At 40.7% G+C, this 20,084-nt stretch overlaps 2 protein-coding genes across 3 annotated transcripts; one reads left to right on the forward strand and one right to left on the reverse strand.

Moving 5' to 3' along the window:
- Positions 1-1,845: 1,845 nt before the first annotated feature.
- Positions 1,846-17,574, reverse strand: hcn5 (hyperpolarization activated cyclic nucleotide-gated potassium channel 5). Its single transcript, XM_035677019.1, has 12 exons — positions 17,436-17,574; positions 13,623-13,724; positions 11,855-12,115; positions 10,628-10,814; positions 9,904-10,008; positions 9,541-9,678; positions 7,816-7,977; positions 7,635-7,728; positions 7,380-7,507; positions 6,740-6,886; positions 6,311-6,548; positions 1,846-4,978 (listed from the first exon to the last, which is right to left on the reverse strand). Exons 3-12 carry the CDS (start codon positions 12,037-12,039, stop codon positions 4,806-4,808), a joined length of 1,557 nt encoding a protein of 518 aa, XP_035532912.1. The 5' UTR covers positions 12,040-12,115; positions 13,623-13,724; positions 17,436-17,574; the 3' UTR covers positions 1,846-4,805.
- On the forward strand, positions 16,679-19,826 carry LOC118339411 (cytochrome c oxidase copper chaperone). Of its 2 annotated transcripts, none has more exons than XM_035677020.1 (4): positions 16,679-16,807; positions 17,610-17,740; positions 17,837-17,942; positions 19,620-19,826. In XM_035677020.1, exons 2-3 carry the CDS (start codon positions 17,622-17,624, stop codon positions 17,919-17,921), a joined length of 204 nt encoding a protein of 67 aa, XP_035532913.1. In that variant the 5' UTR covers positions 16,679-16,807; positions 17,610-17,621; the 3' UTR covers positions 17,922-17,942; positions 19,620-19,826. The 2 variants fall into 2 exon arrangements, with proteins under 2 accessions (XP_035532913.1, XP_035532914.1); XM_035677021.1 differs by lacking the exon at positions 19,620-19,826 and adding an exon at positions 18,371-19,505.
- The last annotated feature ends 258 nt before the right edge of the window (positions 19,827-20,084 follow it).

Consider the following 20,084-nt stretch of genomic DNA (forward strand, 5'->3'; position numbering starts at 1 on the left):
GAAATGGACCTTAACAAGCACTGCAGCAGTCACAAGCTTGTTTGTTATGTAAAAGTAATTATATAATCAGCTTTTAAATACAGACATGACCTGGGTCGGGGCACTATTTAGCCCTCATCACACTATCTAAGATCGTTTTAAGGGCAGTGTAAAGACACTGGACATAAAGGACCTGTATTCAGAAAGATCCAACGGTATACAAGAAAGGATTCCCTATCTTTGACACATACAAATGTATCCCCACCTTGCATAGTACTGCATTTTTGAGCATTTATTCCCATGAGAATTTGTGTAGTGTTTTTCTGTTCAACAAAGCTGCTGTTTTCACTGAGCTTTCATCCTAGAAACTCAAATCAATCCAGAGTCCTCTTATCAAGGGGCTTTAGTGTGTGAAAGAGCCAGCCTCAGTGGATTAGCCTAAAGTCTAAAGTAAAGTAATTTCTGCTTGAAATTGGAGCTGAATGAATTTGTTTGTGTGATGCTCCGTTAAAGGACTTGTTTGGACTACGACCTGAAATATAAAAGTTCAGTATATTCACTGAGGTGCAAAGAATTGTTAAATTTGCCCTCGTGGTGCAGTCATGGTTAATCATAGTGAAATTATCCAATAAACAATGTACAACCAAGCGAACTTTATTCTGTGTAATGAGCTGAGAAATCTTCAGTGCAGAGCAGTAGGTTTTATTTTTTGAGAAGGGCAGCAACATGACGGATTAGGAATCAAAGTCACCGCTGAAAATCATGTGTCCGGACCGGAGAACCTGACCTTGTTAAGCAAAGGAACCCCAGCTATGTTTCTTTAACCTTGAAGAACTTATCATGTACAAACATGTTGTTGGTGATAAGTATATGTGTATCTTTTACTCTCCTGCTGGCACAAGAACACAGGCAATGTCTTTTTTTGTAAATCGGACAGAATCCACCTCACCCATACATTTTCACCTAAAGATCTGCAGACAGTGACAGACCTCTGTGGCTCTGTGTACTAACCTTGGATAACCTTGCATATTTGTCTGCACGAAGAGTTTGTGACATCTGTGTAGTTTATTTTAAGGAGCTTGGACGGTCTCGCAGGGCCAAGTGTTCGCTTCAGTTTAAGAGAATGAGCCAAAACAGTCTTAACCAGCCTCTGTTCTGCTGTAACACTTTTATGTTCAGTGTAGTCTGCAAAATTCCCAGATGGGACAATACAGTGTCGTAAACAACTCATTAAAGCTGCGCTACACATGATCTTGATATAAACCCATTTTATCAGCTGAAATGAGTCTTAAAGTGTCCCACTAATTAAGCTGAAAAAGATTTGTCAGAAGTGTTTTCGGTACAGGGGGAAGAGACTATCAAAACCTGAATCTGAAATCCAAACTTTTCATAAATAGCCGTCAGCACATGTTCTGAAAGCTGAACTAAATACTGTGGAGGTTCTTATGCTGTCATCTCTTTGATGTGCTTATTATATCAGAGTAGACATACTGTGTGTAGTTATTATGGCTCTTGTTGGCTGTAAGAACATGGTCAGGAACCCAGAAACTCTCTACAAACTCCAGGAATTAGCCTGCATTTCAAATGCAGCAACTTGCCTTCAGTTTTGATTCCAGGGTTGTAGTTCCTGCCTCTCCAAAAGGTTCTGAGATAGTACATTCCCATGGCCTAGGGACTATCAGAGTGGAGACCACAGTAGAATATCAACAAACCCATGCCATGGTACTGCTACAACTTGTATGCAGCATTCATTTGGCTGGAACCCATCCACAGGTTGGTTCTAGTGTCAAGTATCAACACTAGGAGATAACGAGAGAAATTAAATGAAACTTTATTAGCTAATCGTTCTGGCATTGTCAGCTACATACAAAAGCAGAACAATAACTTGACAAAAACACTCGCTTCTTTGTACACAGGAATCAATAGCAATTCAAAGTTTTAAAGTCTTGCTACACAAATTATTAAGATCACTTTCTTGTACAATTTATGTGGTTCTTCCAATGTGGTCAAACTGCAAATGGCTATATAATAAGGCTATATAATAACGGGACTTTTAGTTCCCGAGGCTCCTAAATGCTGTGACTACTCGGTCAAAATTTCTGAATACTTTTACATTTATTTCAAAGAAATCACTTCTTCAGGGCAAACAGTTGGAAAAGTTGCAAAGCCCAGCTTTAATTTTAACCAACACTATTTGAACAGCATTCATGTGGTAAAACAACCCATCTGGTACTCCCGCAGGGTTAAACACATGTTCTAAACTATTTTTGACCACAGTTGAAAGCTTTTTCCTCTTCCTCCTCTTCCTCTCAACAGGTAAACTTTGTCCTTGGCACCGGTCTGCTGTGCCTCTTCACGCAGGCTTCTCTGACAGGCAGAGACCAGGCTCTGCTGATGAAGACCTGGTCTGACCGCATGGGCGCCCTCTACAGGAAGATGAAGAACTCAGGAGGCCGTTGCTTAAGCTACTTTCTGGAGCAGGCGGAGGAGGATGTACGACAGCAGCTCCAGGAGGCCGTGCAGAACCGTGCACCCCCTGAGGAGGCGGCAGCGAGCATCCTGAAGGCCCTGGAGAAGAACTACGATTGGCTTCGCTGGGCAGTGATGCTCCACCCTGCCGTAGGACCCATGGAGGATGAGAAGGATGAGGAGACGCAAGAGGAAAAGGGAGACGTTCCGGCAGAACAGCAGCCCAACAATTTCCTCTCTGTGGTGTCTGAAGCACCAATTCCCCATGTGGTGGCGTGCTACCGTGACACACCCACTTCGCTGGACAAGAGCCGCATCCACCAGCTCATCGTGGACCTGGAGTGGAAGATCCCCAACCCGCCACCTGATGTATATGCTTCCATCGAAGAAGACCCAGGCAGAGCGCGGCGTTACCTGGCCTCCCGCATGCTGAAGAAGCTACAAGAGGGGCTGGGATCTGGTGTGGCTGTCCACGTGGTGCCGGGCAGGATGGAGATGAAGTGCAACTTCCCTCCTGCCTCCTTCTACCTCTACGAGTACAAACACCGGCTGGCCTCGGGCACCGTGTGCGTGTTTGGATGAAAGGGAGAGGAAACAACCTTCTGTTCTCACACAGCTGTTTCATAATCATATTACAGTATCGGCTTTATTTTTGTTGCTTTCACAGTGGCATCAACATGTCTTATGTAATACTACTTCCAAATAAATGTCATTTTAGAGAAAAAGAAAAATGACGTACATGAGTTGTTTTTTTCTTACCTTGCTTTAAAGTGAAATTCCAGTTTACTACAACTTGGGTCTTATCTAAGCCATCCTTAGAGAAACAGCTGCAGGGAAGGCAATGTCAGACAGTCGGCCTAACTTTGGTCCAGGATGAATATGTCAACAAATATTAGCTGAATCGCATTCACAGTCCCCAGAGGATGAATTCATGACTTTGGTGATGCCTGACTTTTTATCTAGCGCCATTACGAGGTGAATAAATAACTGCAAAACGTGACATTCCCATCAGCCTCAGCTAGCATGCTAACACGCTAAACTGAGATGGGGAACATGGTTATACCTGCTGAAACATCAACATGTTGTGAGCATGTTAGCATGCTGATATTAGCCTTTAGCTCAAAGCACCACTGTGCCTAAATACAGCCTCACAGAGCCGCTAGCATGGGACTCAAAGTAATTGCTGAGATCTCGGAACAGGGTGACCGTACCGTAGATCAAGTTAAAGAGGTTGTTCTAAACTGTGATAGATGAGTGGCCATAATAACAACAGGAAAAGGCGGTTATGTTTTCAGTGCGGTTTGTGGGTTTTTCTGTCGGGAGGATTAGGGAAAAACTCCTGGCCGGATTTTTATGAAACCTGGTGGGAGCATAGACCAAGGAAGAACCCATTCAATTTTGGAACAGATCCGAATCACGCTGCAGGTACACTAATTATTTTCCACTTTCTTATAGCAAAATGAAATTATTTCTCTCTTGTTTTTGAAGTAAATGGTGTCCCACAACTAAACATACAAAAAAAACATAGAAGCCGCCTCAAACATCACCTTAGAAACAAATGCAGATCCATAAAAAATATACTGGTCGCGCTAGCTTCTCTGTCCTCTCCTCTGTTTGACTGAGGGTGGGGCTCAGCAGTAGAACGCAGAAAGAGACTGTGGTGGAGACAGTGATTCAGGTGGAGTGAAGTACCTTTTTTACTCAGTTTGACCAAAAACAATATTTCCACCTGCTTTGTCTGCAGTTGTTGTTGTTGTTGTTGTTACCTGCAGGCAGTGAACCACAACAGCAGCACAGGGAGGAGGACAGAGCACTTTGGCAGAGGTCTCAGAGTGCCCTTCTTGTTAGGTAATCCTTTTAAAGTTTGCCTTTTCAATTAATTTTGCTTAGTGAGGTTTGTTGTTGCCGTGTTCACAGACCTCAGCAATTAACTGGTTGTTTTTATTGATAGGAATGATGGCCAGAACAACAAAAATGAAGCCCAAGTTGTATGAAACCAGAATTTCTCTTTATGGCTCTCTTGTTTTGTCACTGAGGTATGCATTGACATTCCAAACAGCAATGCTAAATCACAATATCAACAAAGAAGCAGAGATCAACTGTTTGACCCGTATTTACTGTTAATGTCTTTGTTTATTGCTGATAACTGATGGATCAGAAGACAGAATAATTCCCCATCAGAATGAAAATAGTCAATGCTCTAAAACGGTCCATCTCATCCATGAATGAGTGTCCAACCCGTCCACATGAGGAATCAGTCATAGTCTTACTGTCCATCATATAAACACATAAAATGTCCTGGAAAGATCCATATCTCCTGTCCTTCTCATACAGTACAAAGGTCCGAGTACGTGGTCTTACACAAGTCCAACATCATTGTTGAGCTGAACCATTTTTGCTAAGTCCTTCTTGACATCTGGGAAGCCCTCCAGCGTCTCGTGAAAGTCGTCCCAGGACAGAGAGAAGCACTGGCAGTCGGTCAGTGCCTTCACTGTGGCCAGATGTTTGCCTTTGGTCAGCATGCATGTCTCTGTTGTACACACAGAGAGAACCACAAAAGCGTGGTTAATGAGCGAGTAAACCCTAATGACAGGGATGAGATCTGACAATTAATCCTAAATTAAAATAACCAGACATAGCTGAGTTGTTTCGGGAAGCCTGCTTAGCTCTAAACGCTGCTGAGGTTTGCTGCCAAAAAGATTAGGACCTGTTCCCACTGAAAGCCTGAGAATTAAATAAATCCTCCAAATTGGAAAAGATAGATTCATTCAGTTTAGTTTGACAGTAATTTAAAAAACACCGCTTCTTGCTCACCCCCCCACCCCATTTCCTGTCACTGAAGCCCCACTTTAAAAAGAAAGCAGCCTCCTGAGTGTCATCATATCAGTGCAAAATCCACATAGAAATTGTTCCCCTCTTAAATCAGTATATTCCCCAAATCCCATATTGGTTGGGTTCTACTGTGGAATATCCAGAGTATAACTGAGCGATTTCTAAATATAGAAAAGATTTCAAAATCTGAACATAAAAACAAAAACAACAGAAGTAAGTGAAAACAATTACTTTGTAATTTGAGTGGACCGACCCTTTAAAGGTATTTTCCATAGCTCAATATAGTAGTTAATACACTAGAGTATGAGTATTAATCCAACAACCATAAACACACATAATGGTGAAAAGAAACACAGGGATGACAACTCCATCTGCTGAGAAAGACCATGAGATGGGATTGAAAGCACAAAAAGCTACAAAGTGGACAATACTGTGGACTTTTTTTGGCGTCACATTTATTCCTTCATTAAACCTCCAGTGATCTGATCTGAGAGCAGTTACCTGCAACATATATTTCATAGTATAACATATTATTGTGATATTGCTTAATGCAAATTTCCCAAGTGCAAAATGTACCTAAACGTGTTTAAGAATACCACGGAGGCTGAAAATATAAAGACAAATGAGCTTGTAGCACCTTTTATTGCTTCTGTTCATTCATTACATTATATAACACGTAAGCAGTGTTGTTGTGTCCTTATTGTACTTTTGCTTTAGGTAGTACAGATGTTACTAAGAGTGAAGTTAAGTGACTTAATGAGTTCTATGAGCTAAGAATTTGATTTTGTCTTAGTTTGTTCTTATTTTTCTAGAGGTATAAACAATCTGCTTTCCAGTGAATTAGACTGAAAACTTTGTGAGACAAGTTGCAAAACACGTTCTTGTATGTTACTTTCTGTAAAGTGAATCATTTGACATCTGCCATCTCCTCTTCCACTTCACATTTCCTGACTATCGCTGCCTGGAACTCACTTTTCAAATCACTGAATGATGTTCCCGCTTTTCAATAATCAGAGTAAATCCAACTCACCGCCAAAATAGTCTCCATCACACAGTTCCCTCTCGTAGGAATCAGTCTCCATGAGGACCTGGCCGTGGTCAATGAAGAACATGCGGTTACCCGGGACGTTCTGTCGAATGATGGCGTCTCCCTCCAGGAAAACCTCGTACTCCAGTTTGAGGAGGACGGCGTTGATAAAGTTTTCGTCTCTGTTCTGAAACAATGGTACGTTTCTTAGCAGTCGGCTGCACATCACCATCAGGATTTGCTGGGGAACAAATACAAATATTATGTTACAAATTGAAGAACTATAAAGAGGGAAATATAAGATCATTATAAAACATGTTGTCTCAAAAGAAAACAAAATCAACAGGAAGAACAAAGGCCCAAAGAAACAACAACTGTAACAGCATTAATTTCCAAGCAGAACCTCTCAGTACTACAGAACCACAGCTGTACCTCTTTGAGCGCTGAGGACACGGTGTCCATGACGTCCTTCTCCTGAAACCACTTCCCTCCGTAGCGAGCCTGGTAGTAGTTGTTGATACGAAGCTGCAGCTCTGGTGGGAGCTTCATGAAGGTTATGTAGTGCTCCAAACGGCTCATCTGTGGAAAGTCAATATGTTTTCAGAATCCCCCCTCCTATCACATGATACATGACACACAGCCTTACAGTGCAACCATCTACTCAAGCTGCATATTTAATGATGTATCATAGCTGCACAGTTCCACTTTCCAGAACTGTGTAAATGCGAGGAGTAAAGGGAACATTTGTATGTTGATATTCAAAATTATGATTAATGTTTACAAATGTCCAAGTCTGTCTTGGGTTAAAATAAGTGTCTTGCGAAAGTCACGTGACTTGCATAATGCTGTATTATGCAGTGAAATAAGTAATGAAATATATTAATAGTAGCAAATAAATATCACAAGAAAAATTTTAATTTCTCTCTCGATTAAATTAAAGTAACTTGAAATAATATAGAGCTTGATGTAAAACCAATGTCAATGAATTTCTTATCTCCGTTTCACTGAGTAAAGGACCGTGTTTACTACTGAGCTGTATTTTCTGGTGCAGGATAGTATCACCAATGAGGACCTTGCTCTTGTACTCTTTGGCTGCTGGGTCAATGTTGGCAATCATGGTTGTAGCGTTGGCCACGAGGACAGTGTACATCAGACACCCGGACACCATGCTGACCATGACGATCCACATTTCAACATAATCTGGAGAACAAGACACCGACACACCAAAATCGATTTAGTGCGAAATGGAATGTATTTATATCTGAGAGGTAATGTGACACATGTGTGCTTTTTTTAGCGATGGACAAAGAAAATCGATAATTCTCACTTGTTGGTGCATCCATGGAGCCATAGGAGAGAGCAATCATCTGGGAGAGAGCTCGGAAAACTCCCCAGGAGTACTTCACAATCACTGTGGCATTCTGGAAAAAATGCTTTCATCATTAGTCACATTACTACTAAATATGTATACTAAATCGATACATTTTTATTTGTCTAGTTAGTTTCACCATCAGGTTTTCTTTCCGGACCCAGCAGTCAGTGGGAAACTCCTCCAGCATGGGGACAAAGTACTGGATGCAGCCATTCCAGTGACACAGCAGGAAAATCATCATGAACAGAGACAAGATGCGGAAGAACAGGCGGACCACCTCCAAGTTTGCATTTGACACCTGTCAGGAAGAGATGGCGAGAAACCATGTGACTTTGGCAAGCAAATCCTGCACACTGCAGGACGTCCTGGTAGATTGCTTGCCTGAGATGTGTTCCATATTACAGCAGCATACTGGATTTAAGCCTGGTCTAGGATCAGCCATGTCCCCTCGGAAGCCTACTTTATATATAAACAGTATATATCACCGGCACAGTGGTACATCAACAACATCAAAATATCTCTGGCTAAGTAAATTCAACTCCCTCTAGGAATAGAGAACAACTTTAAAACAATGCAGCCATGGGGATTAAGGTTGAGCAACATTTGGACAGAGTTGTGGATTTATAGATACTGTACAGACCTTCTTTATGACTTTAACTTGCTGTAAAAAAGTTCATTCTGATATATTATAACCTGCGTCTTATTTTTATAGTTTAGTTTTGATCATCATATCTATCATTTATGATAACTGGCTTCCTGTTCATCCATGTCTCTGTGTTTGCAGATCTAGGCAATTAACTTTGTGCGTACTGAGTACAATGTTATTACTATCATCAAGAATGACAGAGCTTTGAATTATCCTTGTTGATCTGACCTAATCTAACAGCCTATTAAATAAAAGTACCAAACAGATTTACTGCACCCAACTCCCACCAGAAAAGCTTGATGTATTTGCAAACAAACTGCAACATCAACACCTCCAAAACTCTGGTGATTCACATTAATGCAACACCATCACCACCAGAGCAGGACAAAGGACATTAATGCAGGATTGGGGAATGCCAAAAACAACTCAGTAACATCTAAAAGCAAAAGCCATCTATGTGACAGCACCAAATTAACAGCCCATGTTGGTTATGTGGTCTAGCAACATCACAACCAACAGCAAGAATATCATTACTGAAATAAGGTCAAGGCAACTGTGATGGCTGGATCATGTGATTCGGATGACGGCAGATCTCATCCCAAAGGCTGCACTAAGATGGAGAGAACCTGGAAGACATAAAATGACCTGGCACAGAACTGTGATGGACAAGCTAGCCAAGATTAACTTGACTTGGGGGGAAGGTTAACGTGTTGCCAAGGACAGGATATGATGTATGGAGCTCACTGTGGCCTTACGTCCCACAAGGGTCAAAGAGGATTAGATTCCAGTAACCAAAACATACACCAGAAACCATTTACTTCAGCTACTAGAAGCCATTTAAAGGCTTGGAGTTACACACAAATCCCCCACATACATTATGCAGTGTCAAGATTTGTTTCAAGATATATTGTTTCAATATGAGATTAACGGACATCATCAAAGCAGGCTTGAGGTGTCCTGGATCTGTTGTTTGAGCCCAATCTTAGGGAACATGCATTATAAAAAGGCACATTCTGTTGCAAATCAGAAAATTGCAGAAAATTGCATTGTTGATCGTGGAGCAATAAGTCATCTCTTGTTTTACAAACGACATTGTCATTGTAAGTCAAAGATTAGTCATCGGAGCCACGTCTGGTAAGGTATCTATCTGCAGGTAGGAGAAAGGTTGATTGAATTTCAAAGGTGAGCTTTAAAGCCTGTCTGGTTTGAACTTACTTTCTCCACTTCGTTGAAGAACCTAACCAGTCTGGACACTCGAGCCAGCCTGATCAAGCTGAGGATCCGCACAAACATCAGTATCCTCATCATCTTGTTGGTCTTGGAGGGGTTGTCATCGCTGTGGTATTGTAAGTCCTGGGGGAGTAAAATAGAGATGCTCAATTATAAATGGTACGTTTCTTGTTTGATTTATTTTATGTCATTAATCCAATTTTACCATTATTGAATTTTCAAATAATCTAAAGTTTTTATTTTACTGCATTTTCCTCAGTAGTTATAACACCATCTTACTGCTTTGAGTGCCACATAAGTTTCTAATTATAGACTGACTGCAGCACACAACAGCCTGTTCATTATTACCGCAAACAGCAGTATGTAGCCGATTGGGAAAGCAGCTATAACGTCCGGAATGAACCATGTCCTCAGGTAACTGACTCGGATCCGCTTGATATCCAGAATAGCTTCCTGCGAAGAGAACAGAGCAGCAGATTGAGCAGATGGATGAAGATGCTGTGCAGCATGTGCCACGATCACATGTATAATTTAACACTTGAACTGAACCAATATTTGGGGAGTTTGTCCAAAATTTAGCAAGACAGTGGTGTCAGATGAGATTAGCAGTGGGCTGAAAGAAAATCAACATTAATTTGACAGCGTCATTGAATTGTTGCTCAAGCACAGGCATAAATATTTCAAACAGGCAGTAACCGACTGAAAATAAATCTGGCAAAACCAGATGCTTGTGCGGTCCAGAGTAAACAGCACAGATGGGCCATTTGTGATTGGCAAGATAGAAGTCACAAAGCATAGGCAGATAAAAACAAACAGGATATAGTTTGCGTAATACTTAATTGGAAATGTGTACTTCCCATTCATCCCATATATCATAATCCCTGTTATAAAATCAAACAGCAGGTACCGATTTTGCCCATGAACAGGAGCTGGGGGAAGGGAGGATTGTTAATCTAGCCTTTCGTGTATTGAGTAGATTACAGATGGGGCAGAGATGGATTGTATGTGCTTGTCTGCGCAGGGATTATAGTCTTCCAGATTGTGTCTGAAAATAGAGTACAGCCACTCTCACCTCGCCGTCCTCTGTAATGATGCCCATTCGGAAATTCAGAGCCACATCTATCAAGAACAGCGTGTCTGAAAACACGTTAAATCCTTCCCATGCCAGTCCGCTGTTCCCATCCAGAAACGCTATCTCCATGGGAATCCCAATCAGGTTCAGAAATGTGATGGCCATCATGCACATGATGTAGTAACTTCTACAGGAAAAGATCACAAAAACGTATGTGAGCATGTGCGACTTTTGAGTGAGCCTCAGATCTTGTTTTCCATGTAGGTTTGTAGTGGAAATTCTCAGTTCATTTGCCAGAAGGACTCATTAGACAGTCATGCTGCAGCCGGTAAGGCAAGCTGATTTATGCACACTAAATACTCTGATACTGTAACTGCACATCTTCTCAGCCAGGGTTCGATTGTCAGGCTCAAATAACTCTGCTCTCTGATCCCAATTGTTTCATTCCCTCTCTGTTTTCGCTGCATCTGATCACCTTACAAACTAATAATAGTAATACTGAGGGAATAATGCAAAACCAGGGGTCCTTGAAAACAAAACAGCTTTTTTCCTTCTAACCCTCCAGTATCAGCTTAAGAATACTTTGATGTTTAAATGCTTTTTACATTTTATACTATCCTGTAATTTTCTGTTTTTGTGGGTTTTCAAACATGCTCTCAGAAGTGCAACACAATTAATAATCATAGTCAATTATTGCATAGATGACTAACGCTGAAAACAAATTAGTAATGCAATGTGCAAGTCATATGGAGCGTGGCTGAAAATAAAGATCACCTATTTATCTTCTGAGCATTTAGTCTATAAAATGTCAGCTATTATTGAATAATGCCCAACACAATTCTTTACACTCAAGGTGATCAACAACATCAACTTGTTTTCTCTAAATAACACTCCAAAACCTTAAAAATGAGTTTTACTGCGGTAAGAGTAAGAAAAACAGCAAATCTGTAAACTTGAGAAGTTGGATCTAGAACACGTTTGGCATTTTTTGATTATCAAAATAGTTTTTAGATTCAGTTTTTATCAATCAATGAATCCACTTATTGTTTTGTTTATAATATGGATACAAATAAACAAGCTAATAATTCCTCCAGAGTCAAATGAAGCAAATAATGGGCTGCATATACTTGCAGGAACTACACAACTTTCAAAGAAACAGTAAGACTAACTAGTGGAGGTGGTGTCTCAGCACAGGACTGGCCTGAATCTATCAAATATATTAAATACCTCATGAGGCTGAACGGGTGGATGACAAAGACTCCGCTCTGCAGCTGTCGCACGCACTCCTTCTCCACGGCCATCTCACTGCCGTACACGTACAGGGACTGCCTGTTCAGCTGCGGGAGAAGCAGGGCTCTCCATCCACAGGTGGCTTTGGTGCATCCCACGGTGGGACCTTTTAGTTTCTCCATGGCCCGACCTTGTTCCCCCTCTTATCAGCCGAATGCGCAGGCCATCCTCCCTCTGCTGCTGCTGCTGCTGCTTCTTCTGCTTAGGAAAAGTGGAGTCTGATTCTACCAGTCCTGACCTCCCCTCTTGGTCACAAGGTAATTTTCCATCAAGTCTCCCAACCTCAGGGCTTATTGAAGCTGTGTGGAATGAGGCGAGTGGATACCCGCCTTTCTGCTCCCTCCCTCCCTCCCTCTACGTCTGCCTCTCTCTATTTCTGCCCCCACCGCACCCCTCCACTTCTTTTCTTTTTGTCCCAGCTCATCAACTATTCAGTATCTGTGTCTCATCCCCACATGAATCAAGCCATGTCAAGAGGGTAAGGTCCAGCTCACATTAATACTGAAGACAATGGCATGCGTGTGCATGTGCGTGTGTGTGGAGAGGATCACAATTATTGTCATGTGAACTAGACATCTGGCAGTATGTGCAGGGACAAGTTCGGTCTGGGCCATCTCTACCTGGGATGTAATTAAACACTGTACTGTGTTACCTGATGCTGTACATATGCTTGCAGCTCTGAGCCAGCTCTGGAGTTGTTTGTTTGCATATTTCAAAACAGTAACAGAACAACACAGAAGCTGAAATATTTCATTTCAAGGGTTACAGAGTAGAGGATTGGGATTTTATTCAGCTAGATCTTGAAGGTTGGCAGGATCGCAGCAAAGTTTAAAAAATGAAAAACCAAAATGATATTACAGGATGTAGCAGCACAGTGGGATTAACTGATGGGGCATGTCAGTGAGTGAGGTGAATTACTGGCAGTTTAGTGCATGAGATGTGTCTAATAATGTGAGGGACATTTTATGAGATTATTGTTTTTTGTTCATCCTTGGACAATTTTTCCCTGTGTCGTTTGCAGTAGAGCAAACAGGAAACACTATAAGTGGTGGCATGCAGGAAAGAAGACATTTTTTTTCTCTTATATATAGATCAGTGCCACTGGCAGGGCGGTGTCTTTTAGTTGAGAGTTTTAGGTCGATTAACTGGAAAAGATGTGTTTTGTTTGAACAAACAACCAGTGCTGTCATAAAGAAAGTCTCTTAATTAAGTACCTTAGGCAGTAGCTACCACACACCACACCGCAGCTCTCCCTCTAAAAGGTCCACTGTGTAACATTAAGGAGGAGCTATTGGCAGAAATGGAACATAATATTCATAGGTATCTTTTCATTTGTGCATAATGACCTGGAAATTAGAATAGGGTAGTTCATGTTTTTTGTGCATTTCACAGCTACTGTAGTTTGTCTTTCGTACTTGGAAGGGGAGGGCGAAGCAAAGGAGTTGCAATCAGCAACTACACCGCTAGATGGCACTAAAGCCTACACATTGGACCTTTAAGGGGCTTTCAGACTGTCATTTGCTATCCATTGTTACAGTGCCATCGAATGAAAGTTTGGTTCGTGTTTTCCATTGTTTTGTGCATTGGTATGTGACACGTTCTCTCTTCCGACAAAGGACAAGGTTTATTGTAATGGATTACATGGGAGAATATTCCTTTTTGCACAGCTAATGCAGATCAAAGAAAAATAAACAATAGTGCTTACACTGCTGCTTTCCTAGACGCCGCTGTAGGCTTTGTGCACACAGGAGGTGGCTGATGGTCAGGACTATAGTCCTACACCTCTCCTCCTAAAGGGGGCAGATTTCTACAGGGGAAGCCAAGACAAAGACACACGTCAGCTAAAACTGAGTGAATTAAAGGGTGTTTCAATTCCATTTGCATATTTTGCATTTGTTTTCTTATATGAACCACACTATAGTGATGAAAACCGAGTACAGCAGCAATGTGTGTTTAAAATGGAGGTGCATATCTATAACACAGTGCAGAGCAAACCAACAATATGCTTACTTGCTCATTTATCTAGCACACAGCTGGCCCTCAAACTAGAATAAATGACTCAGTGCCTCTGCTTACGCACTGCTTTCCTGTGCTGACGCACTGTAGACCCAATAGGCATGTAAAAACAAACACATACCCTCAGTATTGTAGGACAGAAAATTAACATTTTTCACATTACAAATCTCCCAGGCTACTGTAGTGTATATTCTAGCTACCAGCAGCTATATTTACAGCACAGAATACAGTATCTGCCAAGGTCACTGAAACAGCAACAATTCTGTGTGGTGGTTGATGTTTTCGATACAGTTCTTTTTTTAATTATCAGTACAAAGTATAAGCACCTTTACCTGATATTTCACAGGAACACACAACATTGCAAGCCATTGATTAGTCAATTAACAAATAATTTAATACATTTTGCTAATAAATTAAGAATTGAAATGATTTTTTATTTATCAAATAAAAAAGTAAAACACCTCAAAATGAGGATTTGCTGATTTTTATATCAATATAAACTGAATTGCTCTTTTGGAGCACATTGATTTGTCACTTTAGAGAATAAATAATTCCCCTGAAAAAATAATGGACATAGTAATCAATACTGAAATACTTCAGTTTTGATTAATTTGCAGCCCTATCACAGTGATCTTATCCTCCTAGTGTATTACCCAGAGGAAAAGTTGAACAATATTACTGTGGTACTGCTTGCAAACCCTTCCAAACATAAGGGAAAGCTAGAAGTGGCAGTAGTTTCATTTGTGTTGCTACACTCATGGATTATGGGATACTGACACATCATTTACTTCTCCGCTGACTTAGGGCTGCAACTAACAATTATTTTCATTATGAATTAATCTGTCTATTACTTTCTCAATTCATTGATTAGTTGTTCAGTTCATTAATTCATTAATTTCCCCCAACCCAAATACATTCAGTTTTCTGTCGCGGAGAACTAAAGAAACCAGAAAATATTCACATTTTGAGAAGCTGAAATCAGAGAATTTGGACATTTTTTCTTACATGCTTACCATTTGTTTTTATGTGAAATCTTATTCAATGAAGTAACTAGTAACTATAGCACCATTAGGTAAACACCAGAGGTATAAAAATATACCTGAAAATTTTGCTGAAGCCCAACCGGGAAGAGAGAGAGAGAAATTCACTCCCAGTTCATCCGGCAGTTTAAAAAAGGTTTATCTGAATTTTTATATTATGATACATGAATAATGGTGCAGTAGCAGCAACTTCATCACATTTGAACAGCGTAGTGATGAATTTTCATTCTATTAATTTTTTATAGGTCAGGAAAAATGTGTGTGTGTGTGTGTACTGGCTGGGTAGGAGTGGAAGTGAGCTAGATGCACCAGAAACACCAGAGCTGAGGGTTTCATTCTTTATGCAAATCAACGCTTGCTACCAGGGGAGTAAGAAAATCTCAAAAAATATCGTATCACAATTTTCTGATATTGTATCGCTGCCAAAAAAAGACTTTTGTTTTTTGTGTTTGAACCCTCAACTGCTAGATAGCAGTGTTGTAAACAGAGAGCTATGATGTTGGGTGTTACAGGCACTGTGATAAATGTGAGACACCTCCCTCTGGCAGGAGGCTGCGGTCCATCAGGACCAAAATCTCTCGCCACTAAAACAGTTTCTTCCCATCTGCAGCTGGCCTCATTAACAAGGCCCGGATTACCCACTGACACTGACTCTTATACCCACCCTGTATATACAGTATGCATTACATTAATGCACTCCCGTCTTCTGCACTGTTCTCTTTTCCTATCTTTATATATTTATATTTTGAAAGTACTTTATTTTGGTGTGTGATTTGTATATTTGTATATTTGATGCACCAATGCACCAGGACACATTCATCGTAGGTGTAAAAACCTACTTGACAATAAATCTAATTCTGATTCTGATTCTGAAATACAAATGCAGATCCCACTGTGATCCCACTCCCAACTTTTTTAACTCCAATTTTATGGATATGATGATGTTTTCTTTATACTATGACAGTTTTCTTGAATACAAGATTTAAAAATAATAATAAAATAATATATGGCAATATATTGAATCATAACCTCTGTATATGATATCGATCTGTATCGTATCATTTGCCAGATGTTATACTGAGCAATGTATGTTCTGTAGATCCTAACCTGCCAGCAGTGCAATGTCTCTCTTGAAGCTGTCCTTAGACACAGAATTAACTCATGTAAAACCTAAATATAATTTTTTAATATATTTTTTGTTTGTTAAATTTGTATTGATTTATATAGAATTACACTGCAATTCCTTTGTGGTAATAGTATTGTGTAATGTCACCTTTTTTGTTTTGTTTCTGTATGTATTCTAACTTATAACTTGCTACCACTTTAAAAAAAATAACGTATTAGCTAACTAATTAGGAAATAAAGATTATCTGCCTATTATCTGTCTTCACTTTGAAAGACAAAAAAGGGTCAAAAAAGAGTTTCACATAAAACAAATGAACAAACCTCATTTAAGTTACCAGGTTTCAGCTAACTTTATTTAATTTTAGCTAGCTGTTAATTGGCATTTGAGTCAATAATTTTGTTTGTTTTCAAGGTAACTAAAAACACCATTTTTTCCAGTCTAGAATAATATAACTTATATAATGATATGCATTTGAAAAGCTTACTGTAGTAATGTTACATTCATAGAGGCTCTGGTCTGTTGTGCTAACGTGTTGTCCTTCTCGTCCCGCGTTTGCTACAAAACACTACATATCCCAGAAGCCTCTCCGTTCACTCTTGTAATCACATGAGTTTGTATAAAAAGCCCACACGTGAGCTTGGCCTCTCCGCGTTGGTTTCATTTTGAAGGTGAAGCGTCCTTAAGTTTGTCCCGCTAGCCTCCATACAAGTAAGTTACATAACAGAGCAGCTGCTGTAGTCCGCAGGCGTGTGAAGTATTACTAACGTTACTACTGTATGTTCATTGAATGGTGTCATTGTCCGCTACGATACAGATAACGTTTGTGACGTTTGTCTCTGTCGGCAACGTTATCACTGTTAGCCATGTTAGCTGGCGAGAGTTATGCAATGTGTCCAAACTGTTGGCTAAAGCGAGGTAACCACGACTCAGCCGGACACATGGTGGCCGTGTCTGGCTTTATTCCGCCGCTTTAACATGCCAAAGACTTTAAAGTGTCTGGAAAATGAAAATCCTCGTCCTGTCAATGACCTGTGCTGCGTGCTGCGTGTCGACTAGTTGAGGCTATCATCTTAGCTAACGCTACATCAGTCCTGCCCAATTCAATGTCACTGTGGTTCTAATACAACCAGGAGGGCAAGTAATGGAGTGAAAGGCAGAGTAAGTGATAATGAAGGTAATGGTTGCAGCCCTACAATGACTTAAAACAGACAGGAAGGGCTTGCTAACAACATCAAAGATGACCTCTGTTCCTGTTAGCTGACAGTTTGCACAAAACAACGACCCTTAAACTTTAGCAAACTACATGGGTCATTCATTTTAACTGTGCTTTCCTTACCTGTCAAATGGTCTTCTGTGGAAAAGGGCCTTCTCTGCATCCCAACTTCCATGAAAAGTGGGCTGATCCAATGTTCTGGAGATACAAATCTATTGCACTCTCACTAATGTGAAAGTAGCATTCTGTATCTTTAATCTGCTAGTCAAGAGACTTAAAAGGTGTTACTTTATCTAGTTCAGCCAGAAGATGTCGACCGTGTCTGCTGCCAGCGTGGAGCATGCTGCTGTGACTGAGGGCACTGAGCAGAAGAAGCCACTAAAACCTTGCTGCGCCTGTCCAGAGACCAAGAAAGTCAGGGATGTTTGGTAAGGACCTGGCCAAAGGGACTGAAACACCTTCCTTGTTGCAAGAAGTTGAAAATGTTTTGATGCCTCATGTATGTTTTTTTTTTTTTCCTCCAGCATCATTGAAAAGGGAGAGGAGAAATGCACAGACCTGATTGAGGCACATAAAGACTGCATGAGGGCTCTTGGATTCAAGATTTAACTACTCCATTTTGTGTGTGTGGTAAGTTTCAAATCAGACATCACAAGTGTAGACACACAGAACTTTTTATTTTTAGTTCCCCATCAGCTTGTTTGTAGTCTGACTTACCAGACGGCTGCGGGTATAAAGCTGCCATTAGCCAACCAATCCAGTTGTATTTCTCCCCTCTTAATATCTGAGACTCCATTGCTACATGACACAGCAACATACGTGCTGGAAATGGCACTTTTGACCAGTCTACCGTTCCACTTCACAAACAAGCTATCCGCGATATCGGTTGAATGTTTTGCACAAACTACATACAGCTATTAAACTGTCCAGTAAAGGGCTTCACCCTGAAGTGCAGATGAAGTGACTCTAACGTTTCATTAAGTTGTATCACAGTCCATATATTTTTACTGTTTTATGCACCATTTTCTTTTGCTGGGACTAAGCCATTTCACTGCCAGGTCTCACCACCTGTGCAAAAGTTCCCCCAGGACACTAAACTGCAAGGACTGTCGCTGCATCCTCGGTTCAGCTCTGCCCAAGATGATTGTGATTCATTTAAATGCGAACAAGCTGAGGATTCCCCCATAACAGAATACAGCCCTTTCTCCAGCGCTGGCACAGCACTAACAGAAGTGTGGAGATGGGGCTGGCTATGTGAGAGTGGTTTGTTTGCAACTATAATTTCCTTGTGCTGGGTCGTTTGTGTCCCCCAGCTGTTGTTGATTCAGCCATTGTTACCTACAAGCTGAACTAGCAGACTAGAACAGTGCACTGGCATGCACTTCAAGTAAAATCAGACTAATTCAAAACTGGATTATAACTAGTGCCTGAGCTGGATTACATGTCAGTCTTTAAAATGCACGTGACCTTTGAAACACTATCTGACCTTCAGTTAATTGGCTAGTGGAAGTGTGATCATGCCAGAGGCCGGCTTAAAAGGAATGTGTTCAGTTTGCCCCTTGACACGTGTGAAGTTGTTAAAAATGTTAAATTTCTGCGTTTTAAACTTAATTTTATTTAGTCCTCATTTTATTGGTTAACTACATAATTGAAAACTGGATGTTGAACCCTCAGTTTGCATGCATGTCCTGGTGACACATGGCTCAGTTGACATGCCACTGCCCAATATGTTGTGACAACCTAAGGCCAGTTTGCATTGAGTCACTCTGGTGTGTAAAACTGCCCTTTCTGTGAACCATGTAAATGCCTAACCTCAGATAATGGCACTTCTGAATGTATCTGCACTCACCAGATTGTTCATAGCTTCACTCTGCCTCTTGTATAGCTGGTTTCATAAATTGTGCACAAACTGCAGTATCAGACTGGAACATCATGTAATGAGGGCCAGAGATGGAAGGAGTGGGGGGTGGGGCGAGTGTCTACTGTCTGTACATGACTACACATAAAACATGCCTAAAGCCATGTGGTGCAGTTGAAATGGCCTCGCTATCTGGCACTGTAAATATTAACCTGTTCTTGTAAAGGAAAAACTTCCTACAAAGACAGAACCTTACAAAACAAACATGCATTATATAGTAAGCTGTCTTCGATGTGGTAGAGGTTTCTTTACTTGACATGAAACAAAGCCTCAGCCTTTGCACATTTTTTTTTTTCAGTTTCTGCTGTTTAATACTACAGTCACACTTAACTGTTAGACCTGTGACCTGCTCATTGTGGTGGTTTTTTGTTTTGTTTTCTCTTCTGCAGTGTGTTGCTGTGCAAGTGGAAGACGACCCTGGACATTCCCTTCTTTCCCCCTCTTATTTATACCACAACTGGAAGGGAAATGTGGCGATCATGCACTTAGGCTCTGATGGGTTGATTGTCTTTCTGTGAAAGTGTTTTTTAAAGTCCTTCAGAATTTATTTGTGAATATCTAAATTGCTGATTGAATAAAAGTCCTATGCAATAACTCATTGTTGGTTTGTCCAATGATTTTTGGTGTAAATGTAAGAATTCTTAATGTTCATGTATTGAAGGTCTATTCTCTCAGTGACTGGTTGCTTGCCACAGTTGCTGTCCCTGGTATGCACTTAGGCTTAAAAATAACTCCTGACCCTGCAAAGTCAATACTTGGCATATCTGCATTCTTCCCCTGTAGTGTGTCACTCATATTGAGGTGTGCCTGGCAGTGGATAACTACTCCAACACATTAAAAAAAACTGCTAAGCT

The sequence above is a fragment of the Morone saxatilis genome, unplaced genomic scaffold, assembly GCF_004916995.1.
Source record: "Morone saxatilis isolate NCDOM2014 unplaced genomic scaffold, NCSU_SB_2.0 Contig5, whole genome shotgun sequence".
Classification (NCBI taxonomy): Eukaryota; Metazoa; Chordata; class Actinopteri; family Moronidae; genus Morone; species Morone saxatilis.

What these genes read in the sequence shown, in the direction of transcription:
- LOC118339411 (XM_035677020.1), top strand. Translation starts at nt 17,622, where the DNA reads ATGTCGACCGTGTCTGCTGCCAGCGTGGAGCATGCTGCTGTGACTGAG. An exon ending in AAGAAAGTCAGGGATGTTTG is followed by an intron (nt 17,741 to 17,836) that starts GTAAGGACCTGG and finishes TTTTTCCTCCAG; the next exon opens with CATCATTGAAAAGGGAGAGG.
- hcn5 (XM_035677019.1), bottom strand. Translation starts at nt 12,039, where the DNA reads ATGGAGAAACTAAAAGGTCCCACCGTGGGATGCACCAAAGCCACCTGT. An exon ending in GCTACATACTGCTGTTTGCG is followed by an intron (nt 9,679 to 9,903) that starts GTAATAATGAAC and finishes TTACTCCCCCAG; the next exon opens with GACTTACAATACCACAGCGA. An exon ending in TCTTCAACGAAGTGGAGAAA is followed by an intron (nt 7,978 to 9,540) that starts GTAAGTTCAAAC and finishes TCTTCCTGACAG; the next exon opens with GTGTCAAATGCAAACTTGGA.